The 20,231-nt window shown below is 38.0% G+C and overlaps 1 protein-coding gene across 1 annotated transcript in view; it reads left to right on the top strand.

Annotated features, from left to right (window-relative positions):
• Nucleotides 1-20,231, top strand: part of trps1 (trichorhinophalangeal syndrome I) — a 135,633-nt gene that overhangs the window by 52,161 nt on the left and 63,241 nt on the right. The window contains exons 3-5 of the mRNA XM_016281401.1: nucleotides 2,681-3,540; nucleotides 7,027-7,478; nucleotides 16,030-16,669. Of these exons, the coding sequence (XP_016136887.1) occupies nucleotides 2,681-3,540; nucleotides 7,027-7,478; nucleotides 16,030-16,669 (1,952 nt within the window). The remainder of the gene's footprint in view (nucleotides 1-2,680; nucleotides 3,541-7,026; nucleotides 7,479-16,029; nucleotides 16,670-20,231) is intronic.

The following is a 20,231-nucleotide window of genomic DNA, read 5'->3' as shown; positions in this document are numbered from 1 at the left end:
TGTAAGCTAGTTGCAGTAATGCCCGCTTATTGAGCTTTGACTCCTGTCATTAGATTGCATTAGCTGAAGTGTCATAGAGCGCTCGAGGGACAGCCCTGCTCCATCTTCTGCTCTGTATGCAGACAGAGGCCGCTGTCGATCCATTCACCCCCTCCTTACTTTTTTAATTAAGAAAATTGATTGTCCTGTCCTTTTCAAAAAGCATATTATACTTTATTAAGTAAGTTCTTGAGTAGGCACAATAACAGAAGAGGAGCAGTTTAATATAGGAAAGGAAAAGGAGGTGGGGGTGGATAGTGAACTAGTGATTTGAATTGACTGGTACAGGAACGCAGCAAATGCCTGGGAGCTATAAAAGCTGATTATTTGGTTTCTGATGGCGGCCTGGAATGGTAATGTCTCACCGCTTCCCCTGCAAGTTTTAATGTAATTGTGCACCATATCAGGTATTAAAAACTTTTCTTGTCCTCCCACTCCATTCCTTTTTTTTATGTTGGTTAAAATGTTCCTTAGTATTCGATCCTGATAGCAGGGCTGTACCTTTATTCTCAGAAATTGAGAGACAGTAAAAGGAAAATGTGAATTGGAAAGTGTGTTTATTCAGTAAATCAATAGCTTTCTAAATAAGTTCTGTAGCCTAATATGCTATACAAATTTTAAATGAAGTTAATTTGACCCGCAGTTTATTAAACAGTAGCAGGGATGAAATCGTTTAGATTTAAACTGACTTTAATTGTGAACTGATTTGACTGAATCGTTGAGAATTGCTCACAAATCTGTTATTTCAATGGCTTGTGGGCGTGTTTACTCACCAGCTTTACACAAGAGTAATATCCAGCAGATGAAACATTTTGGAGCACAGCATAAATAAAAACGTGTATATTAATGATGGATGTGAATTGCATATTTTATAATTCTGGTTCTGATTTTTCTCATTTAATGATTCTTTTAGTACTTTTTGAGGAAGAATATTTGGGTGTAAAGAAAGGTAATTTATATTACTTCCCTCATTAGTCAAATGATGAGATCATGTAAGATTTCAACAGAACAAATATATAACTGTTTGCACAGACTTTTTAATGACATTTCATGGACTTATTATAGGTAGCAAAAAAGAAATCCAATAATTGCCTTAAATATATTTAACAAAATACAAATACAAAATGTTAAAATGTATTTCAGTTAAAAATGAAATGTTATTTGTATATTTAAAATATCATAAATGTATGTATTTATTGTTTATTCAATTAATTCAGTCTGTGGTGCTCTCTGTTCTCATGCTAAAGCACTTTATTATCATTATTATTATCATCGTCATTTATATATCTATGACGTTTGGTAGCCTGGAAAACCCATTTTAAAAAATTCCTTTATTTCTAAGTTTTCCATGACATTGGGACCTGTTTGCAATGCATAAAAACACATGTACGAGATCAACAAATGAGTAATCTTGCTGTGTGGTGTGGTAATTAGCATTTCGTTTATTTGTCACTCTCATCAACACGTTTCAGATCAGTTACCGCACTGTGGTCTGAATGTAGTGTTATATCGTTGATTGAGTTTCTTGATATGATAAAATAATGATGTGCAGTTTTGGATGTATTATTATGACAGATTAAGAATGTAGGCTTTCAAGAACCGGCATCAGCCATTAGTTACATCTTTTCTACCGTCGTCAGTCACACTCGCTACAGACACCACTGATGCTTGAATACATTTCTATAAAACGCAATCTCTTTTAGGGAGTAGTAATATGACACAGACAGGTGCGTTTCTCATCAATATCAATTTTAAACGGATAGCACACCCGCTGTAGTGTGTTTAGATGCTGTGAAGCCTCAGAAATCGCAGTGTGGATGGTGAGAGCGTTAGAGATGCTGTCAATGATATGACAGGGTGTGGTTATATTTGTGATTAAATTTTCAAGGCTTTTATTAACTTCGCTCTGGTTAAGGTGTGGCCCCTCTGCAAAGCATGAATTGCTTTATTTAATATCCATTTGCATCACAGACTAAATGAGGAAATTGCTCTCGACGGTCTGTCAAAATAAGACAGGCCCCTGTTTTGTTAAATCATGAGAAACTGTAATTGCCCTAAATTGAAACTGGCCAACACGCACACCATCTTGCAAATGCTAAATGATGTTGAACTTAGCACAGTGCTAAACCGTTCATAGAAATTCACTTTTGATAGCAGGAGTTCGGGCCAAAGGAAAGTCTAGTTAATAGTGCGATTTGCCTGCTATGAACAAACACGCATGACCTCATTGAGTTCTGATGAAAATTTTTCGCTATGAATCACTTTATAAATTCCACATTTTTTTCTCTCGCTCTCCCTATCATCTTTGATTTTGCTAACTGATTAAAATGTGTGTCCCTAAGCCACATCAGTGACATAAGTGCACAGATTTTATTCATTAAAACATCATCAACAAAGGCCGGCGCCGACATAGTCACTGATATTAGTACCTCATTGCTGTTTATGGATTGAGCTGGAACAGCAGAACCGTTTCTAGGGCATTCTCTCTCTGATTTTCAAAAATCAAAGAAAGCTGAGAAGCTTTTATAGAGAGCAGAACAGGCGCCATTGACTCCGAAATAGTTTTTAGCATGTGAGCAGTCGGAACCACACATCGAGCGAGTTACTTCTAACATTGCTCTTCTCTTTTTTTGGGTTCCAGATATGGTGCGGAAAAAGAATCCCCCTTTGAGAAGCTTCGGCGGTGAAGAAGAGGAGGGTGAGGTGGTGGCGGCCGAGGCCACGGGCCCAGAGAGCGGGAACGCGGGGAGCCAGGCCTCAGAGCCCGACCGTGCTGTGGCCGAAGAACAGGAGGAACCGTCCTCCCCTGGCCCCATCAAACCAGACAGGCCTGACTTTCATTACTCCAGCCACAACCTGGCAGCATCCTACTCCAGCCGCGAGGGCACTGATACTGAACCGCTGGACTCTACCACCTCCCCAACGAACTCTGATCCAGGTGATAGAGGAGACTGTGAGGACGACCGGAACGGTCTAAAACCCAGCACCCGGTCAGGAGGTGTCATCGTACAGGGCTGCACCAGTAACGGAGAGGAGAGGGACGCCACACACAGCCCGCTAGCATTGCTGGGCTCTGACAGCCCTCGTGGTGCGGCTGTCGAAGGCTCTAAAGTTCCTCCTGTTACACTTCATCCACAGAGGCCCATTGGGGGAGCGGAGGACGCCCCTAGCCCTCTGGGAGCTGAGACGGGAGCACCTCCACCCACCTCACCCAAACTACAAGACTTTAAGTGCAACATTTGTGGGTACGGTTATTACGGCAACGACCCCACGGACCTGATCAAACACTTTCGTAAGTACCATTTGGGTCTGCACAACCGGACGCGACAGGACGCGGAGCTGGACAATAAGATTCTGGCACTACATAACATGGTGCAGTTCACAGCCCAAACACAGGCCAAAGACTCAGCGCGCCTCCTTGTTCAATCAGCTCAGAGCGGCTCTGCGGCGGAAGCAGGGTCACCCAGATCCTCCGTACTTAACGGCACCTACGACGTACAGGTAATCACAAAGCAGATGAAAGGAGAGAAATGTTGTTTCTAGATACAGTATACATATTAATTCAATCCAATAATAAATAATAAAAGTACGGTAACACTTTAATATAGGGACCTGTTCTCACTATTAACTAGTTGCTTATTAGCATGCCTATTATTAACATATTGGCTGTTCATTAGTACTTATAAAGCACATATTTTGCATGACCATATTCTGCATCCCTAATCCTACTACCCAAAACCTAAACTTAACAACTACCTTACTAACTATTAATATGCAGCAAATTAGGAGTTTATCGAGGCAAAAGTTGTAGTTAATGGGTTGTTAATAGCGAGAATTGGAAAATAAAGTGTGAATAAAATAAAGTGTGACCAAAAATACTAATAAGTTGTAAAAAATACATTAAAAAATTGTTAACTAAAAAACCCTAAAATATTATCGTTTTTTTTTTTTTTACTGAAAATAAACTGAGCTACTGTTCAAAAGTTTGGGATCCGATTTTTGTTCCGTTTGGCAAGGTGAGTATAAACATTTTTAATGTTTACAAATTTCAAATAAATGCTGTTCTTTTCAGCTTTCTATTCTTAAAAAATCTTGAAAGCACAGTTTCCACAAAAATATTAAGCAGCACAAATAAAAGAAATGTTTCTTGAGCACTAAATCAACATATTAGAATGATTTCTAAAGGATCATGTGACACTGAAGAGTGGAGTAATAGTTGCCGAAAATTCAGCATTGCCGTCACAGGAATAAATTACATTTTAAAACAGAAAAAGTATTATAAAAATTTTCCATATTTTAAAATATGAATGTTTTACTATATTTTTGATGAAGTAAATGTAGCCTTGGTAAGAATAAGATACTTTTTTCAAAAACATTAAAAACACTTACCAGCCCCAAACTTTTGAACGGTAGTGTACGTGCTATGTCTATTTATGCATATTAGAGTTTTGCTTCATTCCTCTCATCACCTGTATTGAAATCAAGTTAATCTCCTTTCTACTTTGCCTGTGAAATTAAATTTAATGATACATGGACTTGCTTCATATGTAGAGTGTTCCAAATCAGTGACTTATGAAGGCTCGTTTCAGTTAAGATGCTGCCTTGGAAGGCAGCTGCCTATGTAGGAAGCAAGATGGCCTTATAGTTTTGGAGCAGTGCTGTAGTCAGACCCATGGGTCATTAAGGCTTAAAAATGATGCATGCACATGCAGCTGTGAAACTTAAAATTTATGTCACTGAAGTAAAACCACTAGACGGATGGACATGATGCATGCAAAGTCATGTACACGAAGAAACTCGCACACTGATGAACATTGGCTGGATTCATTTTTAAATTTTGACTAGCCCTCATACAGTCTGTATTTGTTCATGCATGTGTTATAAAATAATGTCATGAATAAGCAATCAAGCTACTCCATTCAAATTTAAATGCAGGCATCATTCGTCATATCACCTTAGTGATTTCTGATTTATAAAAACAAACCAAAAAATGTGAAGGAGATTAGTCTGGATCATGCTGGCACACTGCATTTGGCTTTGTTCTGTGACTTTGGCTGATTTATCGTCGCACTAGCCTCAGTGTATCATGTTTAAATGGACCATTATGAGCAGTTGCCTGCTTTGCACATGTGCATGTACTCAATCAAGCAAGCACACAGCGCAGCTTAGAGTACCTGATGTTTTTTTTCTTCTAATAACACCAGCCACGATCTTTTTCAGTTCAACATCAGCCTGTCTACAAATTGTCGTAATACCGTATAAATTCTTAGGAAAAAAGTTTGAATAATGAGTCTATTCAGAATTCATTCCTAGTGGAATTTTCCATGCAGTAATATCGACGACTGCGATTTTCTTATTTTCCCAATGAAAAAAGGGGGGAAAAAGAGCGTAGGTAAGCAGGTGAGGGGAGCCATTGAAAACACAGGAGTCGATTTATTTTAAACGATGGGTAATGAACAGATGTCATAGTCATTTATCTGCCTAACTTTCACCATGGTTTCACTCTTCACTTCAACAATGTCATGTTTACAATTTAAGCGGCATATTTAAGTTTGGTTTCTGCGAAGTGAGCCAAGTTTGGAAGCGTTTAGCTTTAGTCAGTGCAAGGGTGATTTTGCCCGGTTTACCAGCCAGATGTAATGATTTGAATTATTACTAGATCACTGATGTAACTTGTGCTCACTTGTGTTCTTTGTTTAGTAATAGGAATATTCAAAATAATAATATAATAACATGCATTTTATTTATTATACATTTAGCATTTATATTGTATTATAGTTATTATCTATTTAATATTATGGAATAGTTATTTATTAATATTTATATTGGTAACTTGAGTTCAGTACAGCCAATATGCTTAAATATACATGGCACACATATTTTGGTCAACATAGTGAGTTTTTATTTTTATTTTTGTATTTATTTAAAAAAAATTTTTTTTACATTAAATTATTAATATTATTATATGATTTACTATAACTTAATATATTTAATGATTAACAATAAATAATAACTGTACGTAATTTGATGCACATCGCATTTATTTTGCCAAGTGACCTTAGATGCGATGTTCAGTTGTTATGGAGGATATTTGTTTTTCTCTTTCTTTCTTGCTTGCTTTCTTTTAACCATAACATTAAAAAATATATATATATTTCTTAAGAAAAGGTTTATGTTGTCTGTGTCACAAGTGCACTTTTCTTAAATGCAATTCCTCAGACAGGTGATACAGAGCAATCATCTGAGACTTCAGTTTAGTCCACTTTCTATCTCTAATATGCTTGTGTCAAGTCAAGTCACCTTTATTTATATAGTGCTTTTAACAATACAGATTGTGACAAAGCAACTGAACAGCATTAATTAGGAAAATAGTGTCAATAATGCAAAATGACAATAGTAAACACTCATTTTTCAGTTAAAGACAGTTCATCATTGAATTCAGTGATGTCAACATCCAGCTCAATTTAAATAATATCTTTGCAATCATGTCAACGATATCGCTGGAAATGAAGTGTCCCCAACTAAGCAAGCCAGAGGCGACAGCGGCAAGGAACCAAAACTCCATCTTGTGTAAGAATTATAATCAAGCACATATTACACTAAGCAGTGGGTGTTTATTTAATCATTGCTTCAACATACAGCTCAGGGGCTGCTCAGGGGAAAGGGCCTGTCTGTGCTGTGACATTCCTTGAGTGTTTTGTCTGGAGCATGACGTTGAATTCCCCACAGTGCGTATGTAGCTCAAGACCTCCCACTCACACTCTTTTGGCTCTATAACTGCCAGCTAAATATTCCATATGCTTTCTATAGGCCAGACATCTATTGCATCTTAAGCCATAGATCTGCATGTCTATATTTTAATATACATGCAATTAAGAAATATTTTTGTTAGTTATGTTTTACTTTTCTTTCTTTTTAAATCCAGAATTTAATTTCAAAGTATAAGAACTAAAGTTACACCTGGATAATAATAATCAGAGAAGATAGGCTCCGCTTTTGCATCACTACCAACGGGCTCACAGCATTCACAAGTGCACCATCAAACATTGCCCCTTCTGTCCCCGTGGGCTCTGCACTCCTGAGAAGCACCTGGGGGAGATTTCCTATCCCTTCGCTTGTCGTAAGAGCTCCTGCTCGCACTGTGCTCTACTTCTGCTGCAGCTAACAGCCGGAGGGACCACTACCCCATCCCCGCCAGCTCCCCGAGCGTCCGTCACCCATCAGTGTGACCAGTGCCCGTTCACCTCGACTGATATTGACTTGCTTCTCTTGCACTATGACAGCACCCACACCTCGCACACCTTACTGGAAGTCAAACCAGAGGAGGAGGGATCAGGGGATGCAGGGCCAGGGACAGGACGGGACCATCCTGGAGAGTACGCCTGCACTAAGTGCCATTTCTTCACTGAAGTGGAGGAGGACATCTTTCGTCACTACAGGTAAAATCGCATAAGAAATCACCTTATTTTTTAGAGCATCTTTACTAAATTTATTGCTAACATTTTTAAAACTATATGTAATATGTGACTCATCCTGCATCGCTTGTGCTACAAACATGAATGATACCTCAATTTATGTGGCTTGTTGAGGAGCGGTAGACTTCAATTTATGGAGGGACCTGAACCATATCTAGAGGTCTTAAGGTTGGGGTGTGTATTTATAAAAAAAAAAAAGTAAGTTAATATTTTGCACTGGATTAACTCGTGCATTACTTTAACTCATAATATTAAACATTATATTGGACCTTTTAAAATATTTTTGTTTAGCTTTCAGTTATTTAATATTTTGATATTTTAGTTAAATTTAATATATTGTAGCAAATGACCACTGGACAGAGTGAACTGTTAAACCGTTTTACTTTGGCAGCTTTGCTTTCACGCTTATACAATCCAATTCATTTTTATCTGTGTACATTTTAATAAATATTATAAAGGTCCAGTATTTGTTTACGTATTTATTTGAGCTAATTTATAATTTTTTTGTTTAATTTGCTTTAGTTTAAAATAAAAAAAAATTATAGAAACTACATAAACTACTAACAATAACAAAAAAATAAATAAAAACTTTAAAATGAAAATGGAAAATATAAAAATAAAAACTGATTCAAAATTGTAATTAAAATATAATAGTATCTCAATGACAATAAAATAGCACTGATATTATAGATATATATATATTTATATTTTCATATTTTTGTAGCAAAAGGCATAGCATTGGACAGTGAAAGCAGCTGTTGATTATAGCCAGCAAGCTTGTGTTACACATTTGTTTCTGTGTTGGCGGTTTTGCTTTCATACTGATAGGTAACAGGTTTTCCCTTTCCCCCCCCTTTTTTTTTTGCACTTTACTTGAAGTCGAACAACACAGCTGAATAAACTGAAAATGCTAAACGTCAGGGAGTAACTTTTCTTACAGCAGTCCCTCATTGGTTTTGATTTGGCTTGTCTTGAGGCCATTTGTGCATGTAAATGTGTGCACTTTAGTGTTTGTTTGCGTGTGTGTGTGTGCGCGTGCATATGTCTGTTAAGTGTGTACATGTGGGAAACTATTATACCTTTACATATTCTTTCTTTCACCAGCTGTGTACTATGTGCGGCGCGCATGAGTATGGCTCTGCTTTACCTTCACATAAGATCTCAATTACTCTCCATTTTCTGCCAGAGTTTACAGGCATGTCTACATGTGCTGGTTTGAATTTATTGATAAAAATGAGTTTACTGCACCACTGAAATCCATATGTCCGCTTGAGTTTGGCACAGTAGAAAGAGAACAGAAAGGCACTTTGCTAAATCTAATATAAGTGTTGTGTAAATACACCAAACCACCTCAATGCCACATATGTTTGATATTATAGTATATTCTGCCATATTATGTGCAAGAACCTCTTCTGAGCAATTTTACTACTGATGTTTACAAAATGAACCCAATAACACAACTTTAATACAAAATCGGCAGCATCTTGCATGTGCAATAGATTTTGCACTTATATGTATTTAAAAGTATTTTATGCTTAATAAAATTCACTTACAAATTCTTTAAATATTTAATATTTTTTATAAGTATTAATTCTGGTACCAATTCCATTTAATGGTTATGGTTCCTAAATTATGATAGTGTTTTAGTGCCATGAAAAAAACCTAAAATGTCATTACATTGAGATTACAGATGTAATATTATGAGAGTAAAGTCATTGAGAATGTAACATCAATGTGATGGAGAACAGTAAACTCAATCAAGTCTGTCTGAATTTTTCTTTGCAATAAATTTAATTTCTTACATATTTTCATAACATTATGACTGTATTCTCAATTTTGTTTTATTTCAATGTGACATTAAAATGCTGCCATGCTAGATTTAATTTAATGATTCTATTTTATTAACAATAATTGGAAATTCTCATTGCATTCATTACTATGAGCAACCTGTTGCAAATGATCAGATCATTTCAGATTTCAGGCAGCAGAACAGTAAAAACATTAGAAATCAATAGTAAAAAATAAGTATGTTTTTTCTAACCAACCTTGTGATTTAGTTGGTTAGTGAGTCATTTTTTGTGCGTCACATCTAAAAAAATATATTTTTATTGCAAAAGTGAAACAGACATATACACACACACACACGTATACATCCTTTTTTCATACAAGTATTGTATATTTTATTATTTTTTCCAATTTGTTTAAATATTTGTTTATATAAATATTTTTAAGTTTTGATTAAGAATCAAATTCTAACCTATTTATATTTCAGTCTACATGCATAAAATAACACGCATACATAGTCATAGTACAAAGACGTCGCACATAACTGCACGACAGACACAGTTTTTCTGCTATTTAAACTTTTTCAGTAATTGCACAGGTTCTCATGTTGTTAAATGATCAACGATCTAATCTGACTTGTCAAAGATCTTGGCGGAGGAATCATTTGTCAAGTTGGCGCTCTTGTCAGGAAACGCTGAATTTTCAGGCCTCATACACCCACCTGTCCCCTAGAGAACATGTGTGAAGGTTTTTATACGTTTGAGTCTTGAGTGACGTCCATCATGATCCAGCTGCCCCTGGGCTGGTTGTTTCAGGTGGACGTGGAGCAGTGTTTTCAGCCTGTGCGTGCGGCCTTTCTGAATAAGGCGCTGTTTGTATTCAGAGCCCACAGCCTGGAACCTGTCGAGGAGAGAGCCGAAATCAGACCTGTATGGCCTCCCTGGAGAGCTCCTGCTTCTCAGCTCAGACCGTCCAGAGTGTGTGTGTGTGATCGAGAATGTGCATGTCATATTTTGTTTTTAAACTACTTTTCCCTCATATATATTTTTTTCTCACCAGGCTTACGGGCAGCATGAGAATATTGTGTACACTTGAAGTACACTAGATTTTAATGTGTGGGCTACTGCATGCATGTTTTCAGCATTGTGTCTTCTATGTTATTGTATGAACATCTGTGTCATGGTATCCGGTTTCATTGTGTGGAATCGTTCGGTGACCTCTGTGTGTGCGTGCGAATGATTGTGTGGTCTGAGGAATCACTGATACATAATATTTCCCGTATGCGTCTCTCCTGAATATCTCGCTATAGTGTAGATTTATGAGCAGAATCCTGCCCTCTAGTCTCCAAACAGCAACCCACCCACCATGAACGTGAACCTGATATTGATGCTGTAGCCTCCCACACCTCGTGCCCACCTGATCCAGTGCACACTCAATATATCATGCTGCCCTCCAGTTCGGGAAAGGGAGACCTTTTACGTGCAGGAGCTGAAATGGCGAGAACACTGTATTGGATTTTGGACATGCTGGTTTTAAACTTTGTGTCAACTCATTGTGGGAGTCACTTAGAAAGGTGAAGTGTGTAATGTCTGCACATCTTTGGATGCATTGCTTGGATAAAAAGTCCCACCCCAAACGTACATTTTTATTGATTGACACTGCAAGTGGTGACAAAGTCACACACTTCACCTTTATAAAATTAGCCGTCTGATAAAGTGATATGCTGAAGTGAATTTTAGCTGAAAACTGAAATTGCATTTTTCATTTAAATTTGGGTAATTAAACTTAGTATGCTGTTTAGGTTATCATGTTCTCAGGTGATAAATTAAACCAGTCATAGTAAAGTCTAAAATCGATATTTCAGCCAAACAAATTTTACATACTGCCACTCTATTGCCACATAATTTTTGGTCACATTGAAGTGCGTTCACACTGCTGACATGTTTATGTGTTGTAGCTTGTTTACATGACATTGTTGAAACAGACAAATTGTGCCATCTGTGAAACACTAATAGACTAAAACCAAAAAGTATATATTTTCCTGCTATTTCAGCATAATATCCATGTTGAGTGTGGAAGGAGACTGATACATTTAAAATCATACAGAAATGCAGTCATAATCCACATTGAAATCAATAGATTAGCTGCGTGAATTTTAGTGTGCAAGTGCCTTTGTTTATTTCTAAGGAGCAACAGTTCTCTGAATGAGTCTTCATGTGTTTATCTCATTTTTTTGTAATGAGGGCTCCTTGTTTCCTTTTTGAGACCGAATGAGCCGATGAGCTCGCACTTTAACCCCCCACTGTGATTTTTCTCCAACCAGTTTTTCTGTCACTCGGTCAGGTAAGTGGCAGGCCACGCTGTACCCATTTTTCCATTTCCTGTGTAATGTCATGGGACGGTGTCGCTAACGCTTCTGCTCTGCTCTGTGTCCTGTAAAATGGCAGTATTGAGTGGGTGTGCTGGTGCATAGCTAAAGGGCCTCATTTTCACAAGCGCAAATGACTAGCACTCAGTACCGTTATTGACATCGATATAGGTTCTCATCCATTTTTTCAGGTTTTCAAGTATTTCTCCACTAAATCGATGATGTTGTTTTGATGCTTTGCAAAATTAAACTGGAAAAAAATAGTTAATCTATAACCTGTGTTTGCTATTAAATTGAAAGCATTAAGGAAATTCTAATGTACTTATGCTCATACAGTTTTGAATGATTACATGATTTTTGCTGGCCGTGCAGGTGAATGCTGACCCTTTATATGATTACTGCTCTGCTTCAGTCTGAGAGGGGTGAAAGACACATTCCTTGCTACTGTTTCTTGTGACCCAGTCAAATGAAGTAGCCTGCTTTTTAGAATTGGGAATCAAGGGAAAAAGTCAGCAAGAAAAGGCAATGTCTTGGCTGATTTAAATCCTTTGAAGTCTTCTCACCATCGCCATGAAGTTATCACCGTCTCTGAAATGCCAGTCTGATGTTGATGAGTTGTGTTACAGGCTCTGTCACTTTCTTTTATGCTTGTAAAGGATTTTTTTGTTTGTTTTAACAACAAATGATTCATCAGATGGTTGCCTTTTTGAATGATCCATTGTATTAATAATGTTGTAAGCTGTCAGAACTATTAATTCAATTCAAGTTTATTTGTATAGCTACGATATACAAATTTACGATACAAATTGTTGCAAAGCAACTTTACAGAAAATTAAGTTTCTACAATATCTAGTAGTAGCTTATCAGTGGTGACTGTCAGTGGTAACACACCTACCAGTGTGACGTAATCAGGTGAAGACTGACATTTCCCACAAAATCTGACCTGACAGCTTAAATTATAAATAATTATTTTAAGCTTGCCGTTGTAAATCTGGGTAAAGCTAGATCATTTGAAATTTTTGTTTGTTTGTTAATTTTTAACCCAAAAAAATTCCACAGTTCGTCTTTAATTTTAATTTTATTTTTTTGTTGAATGGTGTTTGGTTCTGTTGACAACTTTTGAGTGTCAGCTTGAACGTACTCATCTAGTCTGATAGTATTTCTTGCACCACTGCTGTTTTTCAGTAGTGCTACATGTACCTCATTATCAAGCAGATGCAGCTGGGATTAACACTTTATTTTCTTAATAGCCTTAATGTGTTTTTTTTTAACATCACAGGAAATGTGACAACCTGTCAGCGTTTTAATTAAAACTCATTTTGAGGAAACTGTCATAATTACTGTAGTAATGCACTGTACTTGTGATTGACATTAACAGATGTTTACAGAAATCAGGTATACTTATTTAATTATTTACTTAGTGTTTAATGAACTTCAATGAGAGTATTATGTTACATTCACTGTGGTTACACAAGGGGAATTGTTTTTGTTTCTGCTTACTTTTTAAATGAAATCATGTATCTTAACTTTAATCTTAAGTAGAAATGTTTTCATTTAATCATTAAGCAAATTTACAAGCAAAACATAGATAGATCGATAGATAGATAGGTAGGTGGGTAGCTAGATAGATTTACAAACAAAACAGATAGATAGATAGATAGATAGATTTACAAACAAAATAGATAGGTAGGTAGATAGATAGATAGGTAGGTGGGTGGGTAGCTAGATAGATAGATAGATTAGCAGAATAAAAAGAGACATAAACAGATATAAACAATGAAGAGAGAGGTATTATATACAATAGTTTGTGCAAAATACAATTATGTAATTTATATTTTTTAGAAAATAACATTTTCAGTAAAAAAATGGTACTGTCAATGTAAGGTATAAACGTGTACGATTAAGTTCATGAAGGCATTGCATGTTAGAAGAATAAAGTTTCCCATTAACTACACCATTTAAAAACTTCACTGTTAACAAAACTCATGCCAGAAAACAATCAGTTCTGGGTTGCAGGGTTTGACAAACGTATTTATGCTCTGTGTCAGTGACCAAAGAATACGATTTGTTTTGGAAGCAGCCCAAGCTTTGTTGGAAAACAGTTGAGTCTTGGTTGGTGGTGGTGGGGGGAGAGCTAGTTTTGTCTGGTACTGATTAATGATAACTGAATGTATCTGTGTGTCAGTCGCTTATGGTAACTGGTCCTCATAAAACAACTTCACAGAAGTTTATATGGTCTTCAGATGTTCATTTATTTCTAGAAGTGTAGATTTTTTTCTTTAAATGAATTTCACCTAAAATATAGCAAAAGAAATGTGCAGTTATGTTATTTTTTTGGACTTTCCAAAGTAATATTTGTATGTGAGTAGCTAATGTTTTTTGTTGTTGTCTGTAATCAGGGGTACATGCAACGGATCGTACACGTTCTCACACATCACCGGTCGCTGAATGCACCAATGTTTGATCTGCCCCTGCTTTCGTGTACCTAAGAGGAACAAATTACAGAACTGCATGCTGGGAAAGTCAGGCAGCAGCAATGATGAAAAGCACTTTTTCCACACTGTCCCTCGTTTGGTGCCTAGAGGGGCAAAGATGGCATCTAGCTGTTTTGCTCGCTTTCTTGCTCTTTATCCATCCTGGTTCGATACAGTGTCAGATCGTGAGAGGCTGTTTACTGGGTAACAGATCTTAGATTTGATTTATTTATTTATTTTTTTCTGTCTTTTTCACAATAAGGAAAATCTTACACTGAGATTCAGCTTGAAGGATAGGGCTCTAGTGGGCATTTATGATAACACAAGACACAGCTTTCATTTCCCAAAGAAGACAATTTGTGTCGAACTGGGATGGATAAGAAGTGAAAGAAGAAAGAGAGCAAAACAGTTAGCTGCTGATAGATTTATTGCATTTAGTCAGTTTTGTAGAATTCTGGATTTGTGAACATTTAGCTACATTGTCAGTTTTGTATATCCTATTTTATGTGTGACCTGTTGTTTTGCTTACTTTTTTTGAGAAAAAAAATGTAGATTTTTTTTTTTTGGTCAGGATTCTATGATGAATAGAAAGTTTAAAAGAACAACATTTATTTGAAATAGAAATATTTTGCGACATTATAAATGTCTTTACCCTCACTGTCTTTGCTGTTTTTGATCAATCAAAGGTATACCTGCTGAAAAAAATAATTTCTTTCAACAAAGAAAAAAACTTTTGAACCGTTGGTAATATTTCATCCTAGGTGCACAGAATACTCTGAGTTTCAACACTGTCTAAAGTAATTTGTATCTTATTTTATTGGGCTAGTCGTATTTTTATATTTAAGGAATATTACAGGAGCACAATGTGCTTTTATACAGCGGTTCTATAAATAAGAAGTTAATACTAATTAACTTAAAAGGCAGATTTTATAAAGATTTTTTGGAATTTCTCTCTCCCCCCAAAAATAATTCTAAAAGAAGCCAAAGCATCAAGCAGTGCATAACCACTATGTTTTTCCGTTTCCAAATATCATAGTTCTGCTGGACTTAGTAGATAGATAACAGCACTTTTAAAACGCTGCAGTATCAGGAATTCAAACATCATTTGAATTCCTGATACTTGATGAACATGTTAACGTGTTTTTTTTTATTATAGTTATTATTTAATATACAGATGATCTTGGCAAATGATATTTATAACTTAATTTGCACTTGAACATTAAACACGAAGGACTTTTTTTGCTTTCGAAACCTCTCAAATGATATTAATAACTTAATTTGCCCTTGAACATTAAACACCAAGGACTTTTTTTTGCTTTCGAAACCTCTCAATCTGTGTAAATACTTCATTGCGGTACAGTTAGCACTTACAGCCAAACCTATCAATGAATGGCCATTGTCCAAGCACGTCTACTGATGCATGTAAAATAAACACAGTTTTTTGGGTGGGGTACACTCGCCTGTACTACTTTGACTGGTCGATTTCAAACAGGAAGTACAAGCTTATAGAAAATCATTGGTGTTTCTGGAGAGAATGTCACATTCATTTACCTAAAGGTTAGCAGACAGTTCATTTAGCTTTCCTTTGCGGAGAGTTTGGAGCAGCTCTTTGTTTCCTTTATTTGGAACAGAACAAAGATCCATTATGCAGACGAAAATAACTGACTAAACTGTAATTACACAACATTACAGAGATTCAGACCAAGCTCAGGGGGGCAGAGACGTCAGATAAGGAGAAAGTACACATACTCAGGATGTGGATTAGTCTTTTGTCTCTCAGATGGCTCTCTAGGGGCCAAATAGCATGGCAGTATATGAAATGAATGTTTGATCCATGAAGAATGATAAAAATCATGATTGCTGAGACTATCTATTATCCTCTTTGCAGGAGAGTTCACGGCTGCTGTCGTTGTCGGCATTGTAGTTTCACTGCCACGGACACCACGGCGCTGCTGGACCACTTCAACTCCGCCCACTGCCAGGACTCTGCGGATCCAGCCTCTGCTCTTTCCAACGGCTGCTCTGCTCCTTCAACCCTCCGCATCAAAGAGGAGAGCAAAGGTGATCTGAAACTCTATAGCCTGGTGCCTCCAGAGGCCAGCAAAGCCGAGCCGCTTCCCGGCTCAGAAGGCGTGAAGAGTGAGGCCCAGGATGTGAAGGAAAAGGGCTGGGTTGAAGCGCTGGGCCCTGTGACTGGCAGTGGAGTCCGAGGTGGGGAACAACACGTGCAGAGCCTGGTGTGGGTGCCCAAAGAACGTGCAGGGGAGATCCTTAGAGGAAGCCCAGCCCCGTTCCCCCAGGCCACACTGGGTCTGCTGAACGCTGTGGCAGCTGGGGCAAAAGACCAGCAGCAGCAGAAGGGGGCGACCATGCTTAGAGACACATCGGGACTGATCTTCAGCCTTAGCGCAGATGCTAAAAGCTACCTGCCAGGGACGCCGATGAGCGGTGCGGAGAAAGCCGGGCAGCAGTACCCAACTTCTACCGAGGGCAAGAGTGCCAAGGAAGAGTCGCAGTCTCTCTTACGGGTAAGCGATGGTCTATGTCTGTCCACTCTGTCTGGACTTCTGTTTTAAAAAAAATTTTTTTTTATCATCTTTGAAATATATGCATTTCCTTTCCAGTTATTAAGCCACGTGACCGAGCTGAACAATAAGGATTTATTTTTTGTGTTTTACTCACCCTCGAAGCATCCTAGGTGTATATGACTTTCTTCTTTCAGACGAATGCAGTCAGAGTTATATTAAAAATTGTCCTGGCTATTCCAAGCGTTATCATTGCAGTCAGTGGGTTTTGCAGTTGAACAGTCCACAAGTCGTCAAATAAAGCATGCGCATTCATAATAAAATGTGCCTCACATGGCTCCGGGGGGTGAATAAAGGCCTTCTGTAGTGAATCCATGCGTTTTTGTAAGAAAAATATCCATATTTCAAACGTAATAAACATTTTTCTCTCATTTCTGTTATCCGTCATTCCGTCAAGTCGTTCCGGCGTATGACGTATGCGCAGCGCGCGCACCTCAGAGATATGCTAGTCTCACGAGAGGTGCAAAGGAAGCAAAGTTTCCTTACTTTAGCAAAGGAAAACCAGTCTCCTCTTGACTTGACGAAATCCTCCAACATTTTTCTTTGCAAATCCTCGGTTTGTACTTCTAATTCGTGACCGGCATTTTGTTTTGTTGTCTCTCCTCGTTCGTCACTAATCACGCAATGCCGACGTGCTACAACATCCGCCGGCATGGCTTCCGCGTATGACAGTTGGCGGAAGTGATATAAAAGTGTTTATTATGTTTGAAATATGGATATTTTTCTTACAAAAATGCATGGATTCACTAAATAAGGCCTTTATTCATCCTCCGGAGCCGTGTGAAGCACGTTTTATTATGAATGCGCGCGCTTTATTTGACGACTTGTGGACTGTTCAACTGCAACACCTGCTGACTGCAATGATAGAGCTTGGAATAGCAGGACAATTTTTAATATAACTCCGACTGGATTCGTCTGAAAGAAGAAAGTCATATACACCTAGGATGCTTCGAGGCTGAGTAAAACACAAGCCAATTTAAATTTTTGGGTGAACGAACCATTTAATGAATACATGATCAACGATTGTGAGATGTATTGACTGCGTAACACCAAAGACTATAGAATACCCAAGACGTGTCACTCGTATAGGTTTGAATGTGGAAAAATGCAACACTCAATATGGCCGCTCTGTCGAGCGAATCCCCGCCTTCTGAGCCAAAGAGCCAATCCCTAATCGGTAAAGTCAGCGTGTCACTGCAGCTGCCGTTTGAAGTCCCGGTTGCTATAGCAACAGTAAGCATTCTGAGGTGTGCACCTAGGACTGTGCATGCACTCTGGCTGATCTAGCCTGACAAATAAGCTTTTTTTAAAATGCTATTTGAGCAAAATAAACAACATCTATGATACAGTTAGTCAGATTTCATTGGTGATTTCAAATATGAAATTTAATCGTAAGCTTGGCGAACAGTTTTGGAGAATTTGATGTTTCCCCATTCAAAGAGACTTGAGCTGCACTTGCATGCCTGAGACGCGTTTTAAAGATGGCCGCTGAGTGACATGACTCACCTTAAAGGGACTTTGGTAACACTGACCTGTTCTAAAAATCTCTCGCATTGCTATCCTTGAGCCCTGACCTGAGAACATCTTCCAGGGTTTCTCTTAAGATGGAGAAGCAGTGTCCATGACAGTGAAGAGTTATCAATTACTTCTCTGTGACTATCATACTGAGCGGCATGCTGGGGTGGATTTGTGTGTGTGTGTGTCTCTCTGTGTCTGTGAGTGATCATCCTTACTTTGGTTTTAATGAAGTCAGTATGTGCAGAAACCCTCTGCAGCTCAAAAGCCTGGCCAAACTAATTGAGGTAGTTACCCAGAGAGCTGCAGACACAATAACAGAGCCATTGAGGTCCTCAACGCTGAGAGACAAACAAAACAAAAAACTGGAAAATAAACTTTTTTGGGTTGTGGACTAAACACTCAAATCCAATTCAAAGATATAATGGGGAGTACAAGAGCATTTAAACAAACAAGGTAACAAGTAGAGCCCGACCTATATGTTTTTTTTGGGGGCCAATGCCGATACCGATATTGGGGAGTAAAAAAGGCCGATATTGATATATCGGCCGATATTCTTTATGTAGGTTATATTATAGTACAGTTTAGTGAAAAGTTTGGACACACTTCCCATTCGTGTGTCCAAACTTTTGACTGGTACTGTATATAGAATACAGTATATAGCCTACATAAACAGAATATATATACATAAACAAATTTTTTGCAATGATAACTCAAATGTGGTGATCAAATGATATGACAAACATAGGCCTATGTAGTGGAGGCAGGGTATTTAACAATTTAACAATACATTTTTTTAATTCAAAATGAGTCTGACATCAGTGCACTTAACAGTAGGGCTCTATGGTATTGATCGTTTTCATTTTAAAACAAAAACGCACCAGTGTAAATGTAGCCTTACAGCTACGGGGTTTATTTATTCACACTAAATACTCACGTGTGAGCCACATCTCTGAGTGTGGCGCGTGACGCGGACCGACCTATCGGTGTATTAGGCTGTAGTACCTCGAGCAGACTGCTCCGTACGTTTTCGCATCGCTCTCATGGATGTCAAACACTGATCGATCTGCGCCTCACTGACGCTGATGAGATTAACCCCTTAGGTATCGAAATTTGGTACCGAACGACAAGACGTTTTTCGATACTCGATAGTATCGAGGCAATACGGTCGGTGCCTAAAAAGTATCGAACTCGATACCCAGCCCTATTAACAGTAAACTTCACTTATTATAAATAACTTAAAAAACACAAATAGAACTAAATATTTATAACTTGAATTAAGAAATTAAACAAGGTAACTGTGTAGGGCAAGCAAGCTACTGCCAAACCAGCAGGGTCAGGTTTATGCAGGAAGCACAGCTTTTCCAAATGTAAATATCTAAAATGAATAAATAATAATAATGGATAATATTTTTTCATTTTTGTCACTCCAACTAGGTGACAACATAGTGTTAAATCACCATTCAACAGACTCAAGCCACCACCGCACTGCCGTCTATTGGACTGCAAAAAGATACTAACATTTCAGTCTGCTACGTTACTAACTGTACTGACAAACTATGCTGACACCGTGTCTGCGCCGCAACAGAAGGCGACAAAGCGACCGTTGAAAATCATTTGAACTTTGTGTCAGCAAATTCTCGCAAATAGTCGTAATGTGATGTGACCAATGTGATAAGCATGAGTTCTGGGCCGCGGCGTGGCCGGTATAAACACCAGCATTGACTGAGTGGCCGCGATCAACTCTGGTGGCCGTAACACAGGCTTTAATGCGCCGCAGACGCGTGCCGTGATGCGCAGATCAGCTCTAGTCTCTAAAGTCACTGAATCTACTGTTAGAAATTACCCATCCATTCATCATATCATCATGCAAAACTAAGAATTATAATCATTGTAATGTGACAATCAAATATAGGAGCGGGTGGGTGGCGTGTGGATAATTTGAAGCAGTGGACTCGGGTGAAGTTTGAGCTCATCCGCGCATCTCTAC

The sequence above is a fragment of the Sinocyclocheilus grahami genome, unplaced genomic scaffold, assembly GCF_001515645.1.
Source record: "Sinocyclocheilus grahami isolate Dianchi unplaced genomic scaffold, SAMN03320097.WGS_v1.1 scaffold149.1, whole genome shotgun sequence".
Taxonomy (NCBI): Eukaryota; Metazoa; Chordata; class Actinopteri; order Cypriniformes; family Cyprinidae; genus Sinocyclocheilus; species Sinocyclocheilus grahami.
Note: the sequence above shows the minus strand (reverse complement) of the source record. Positions and strands in the feature narration are given on the sequence as shown.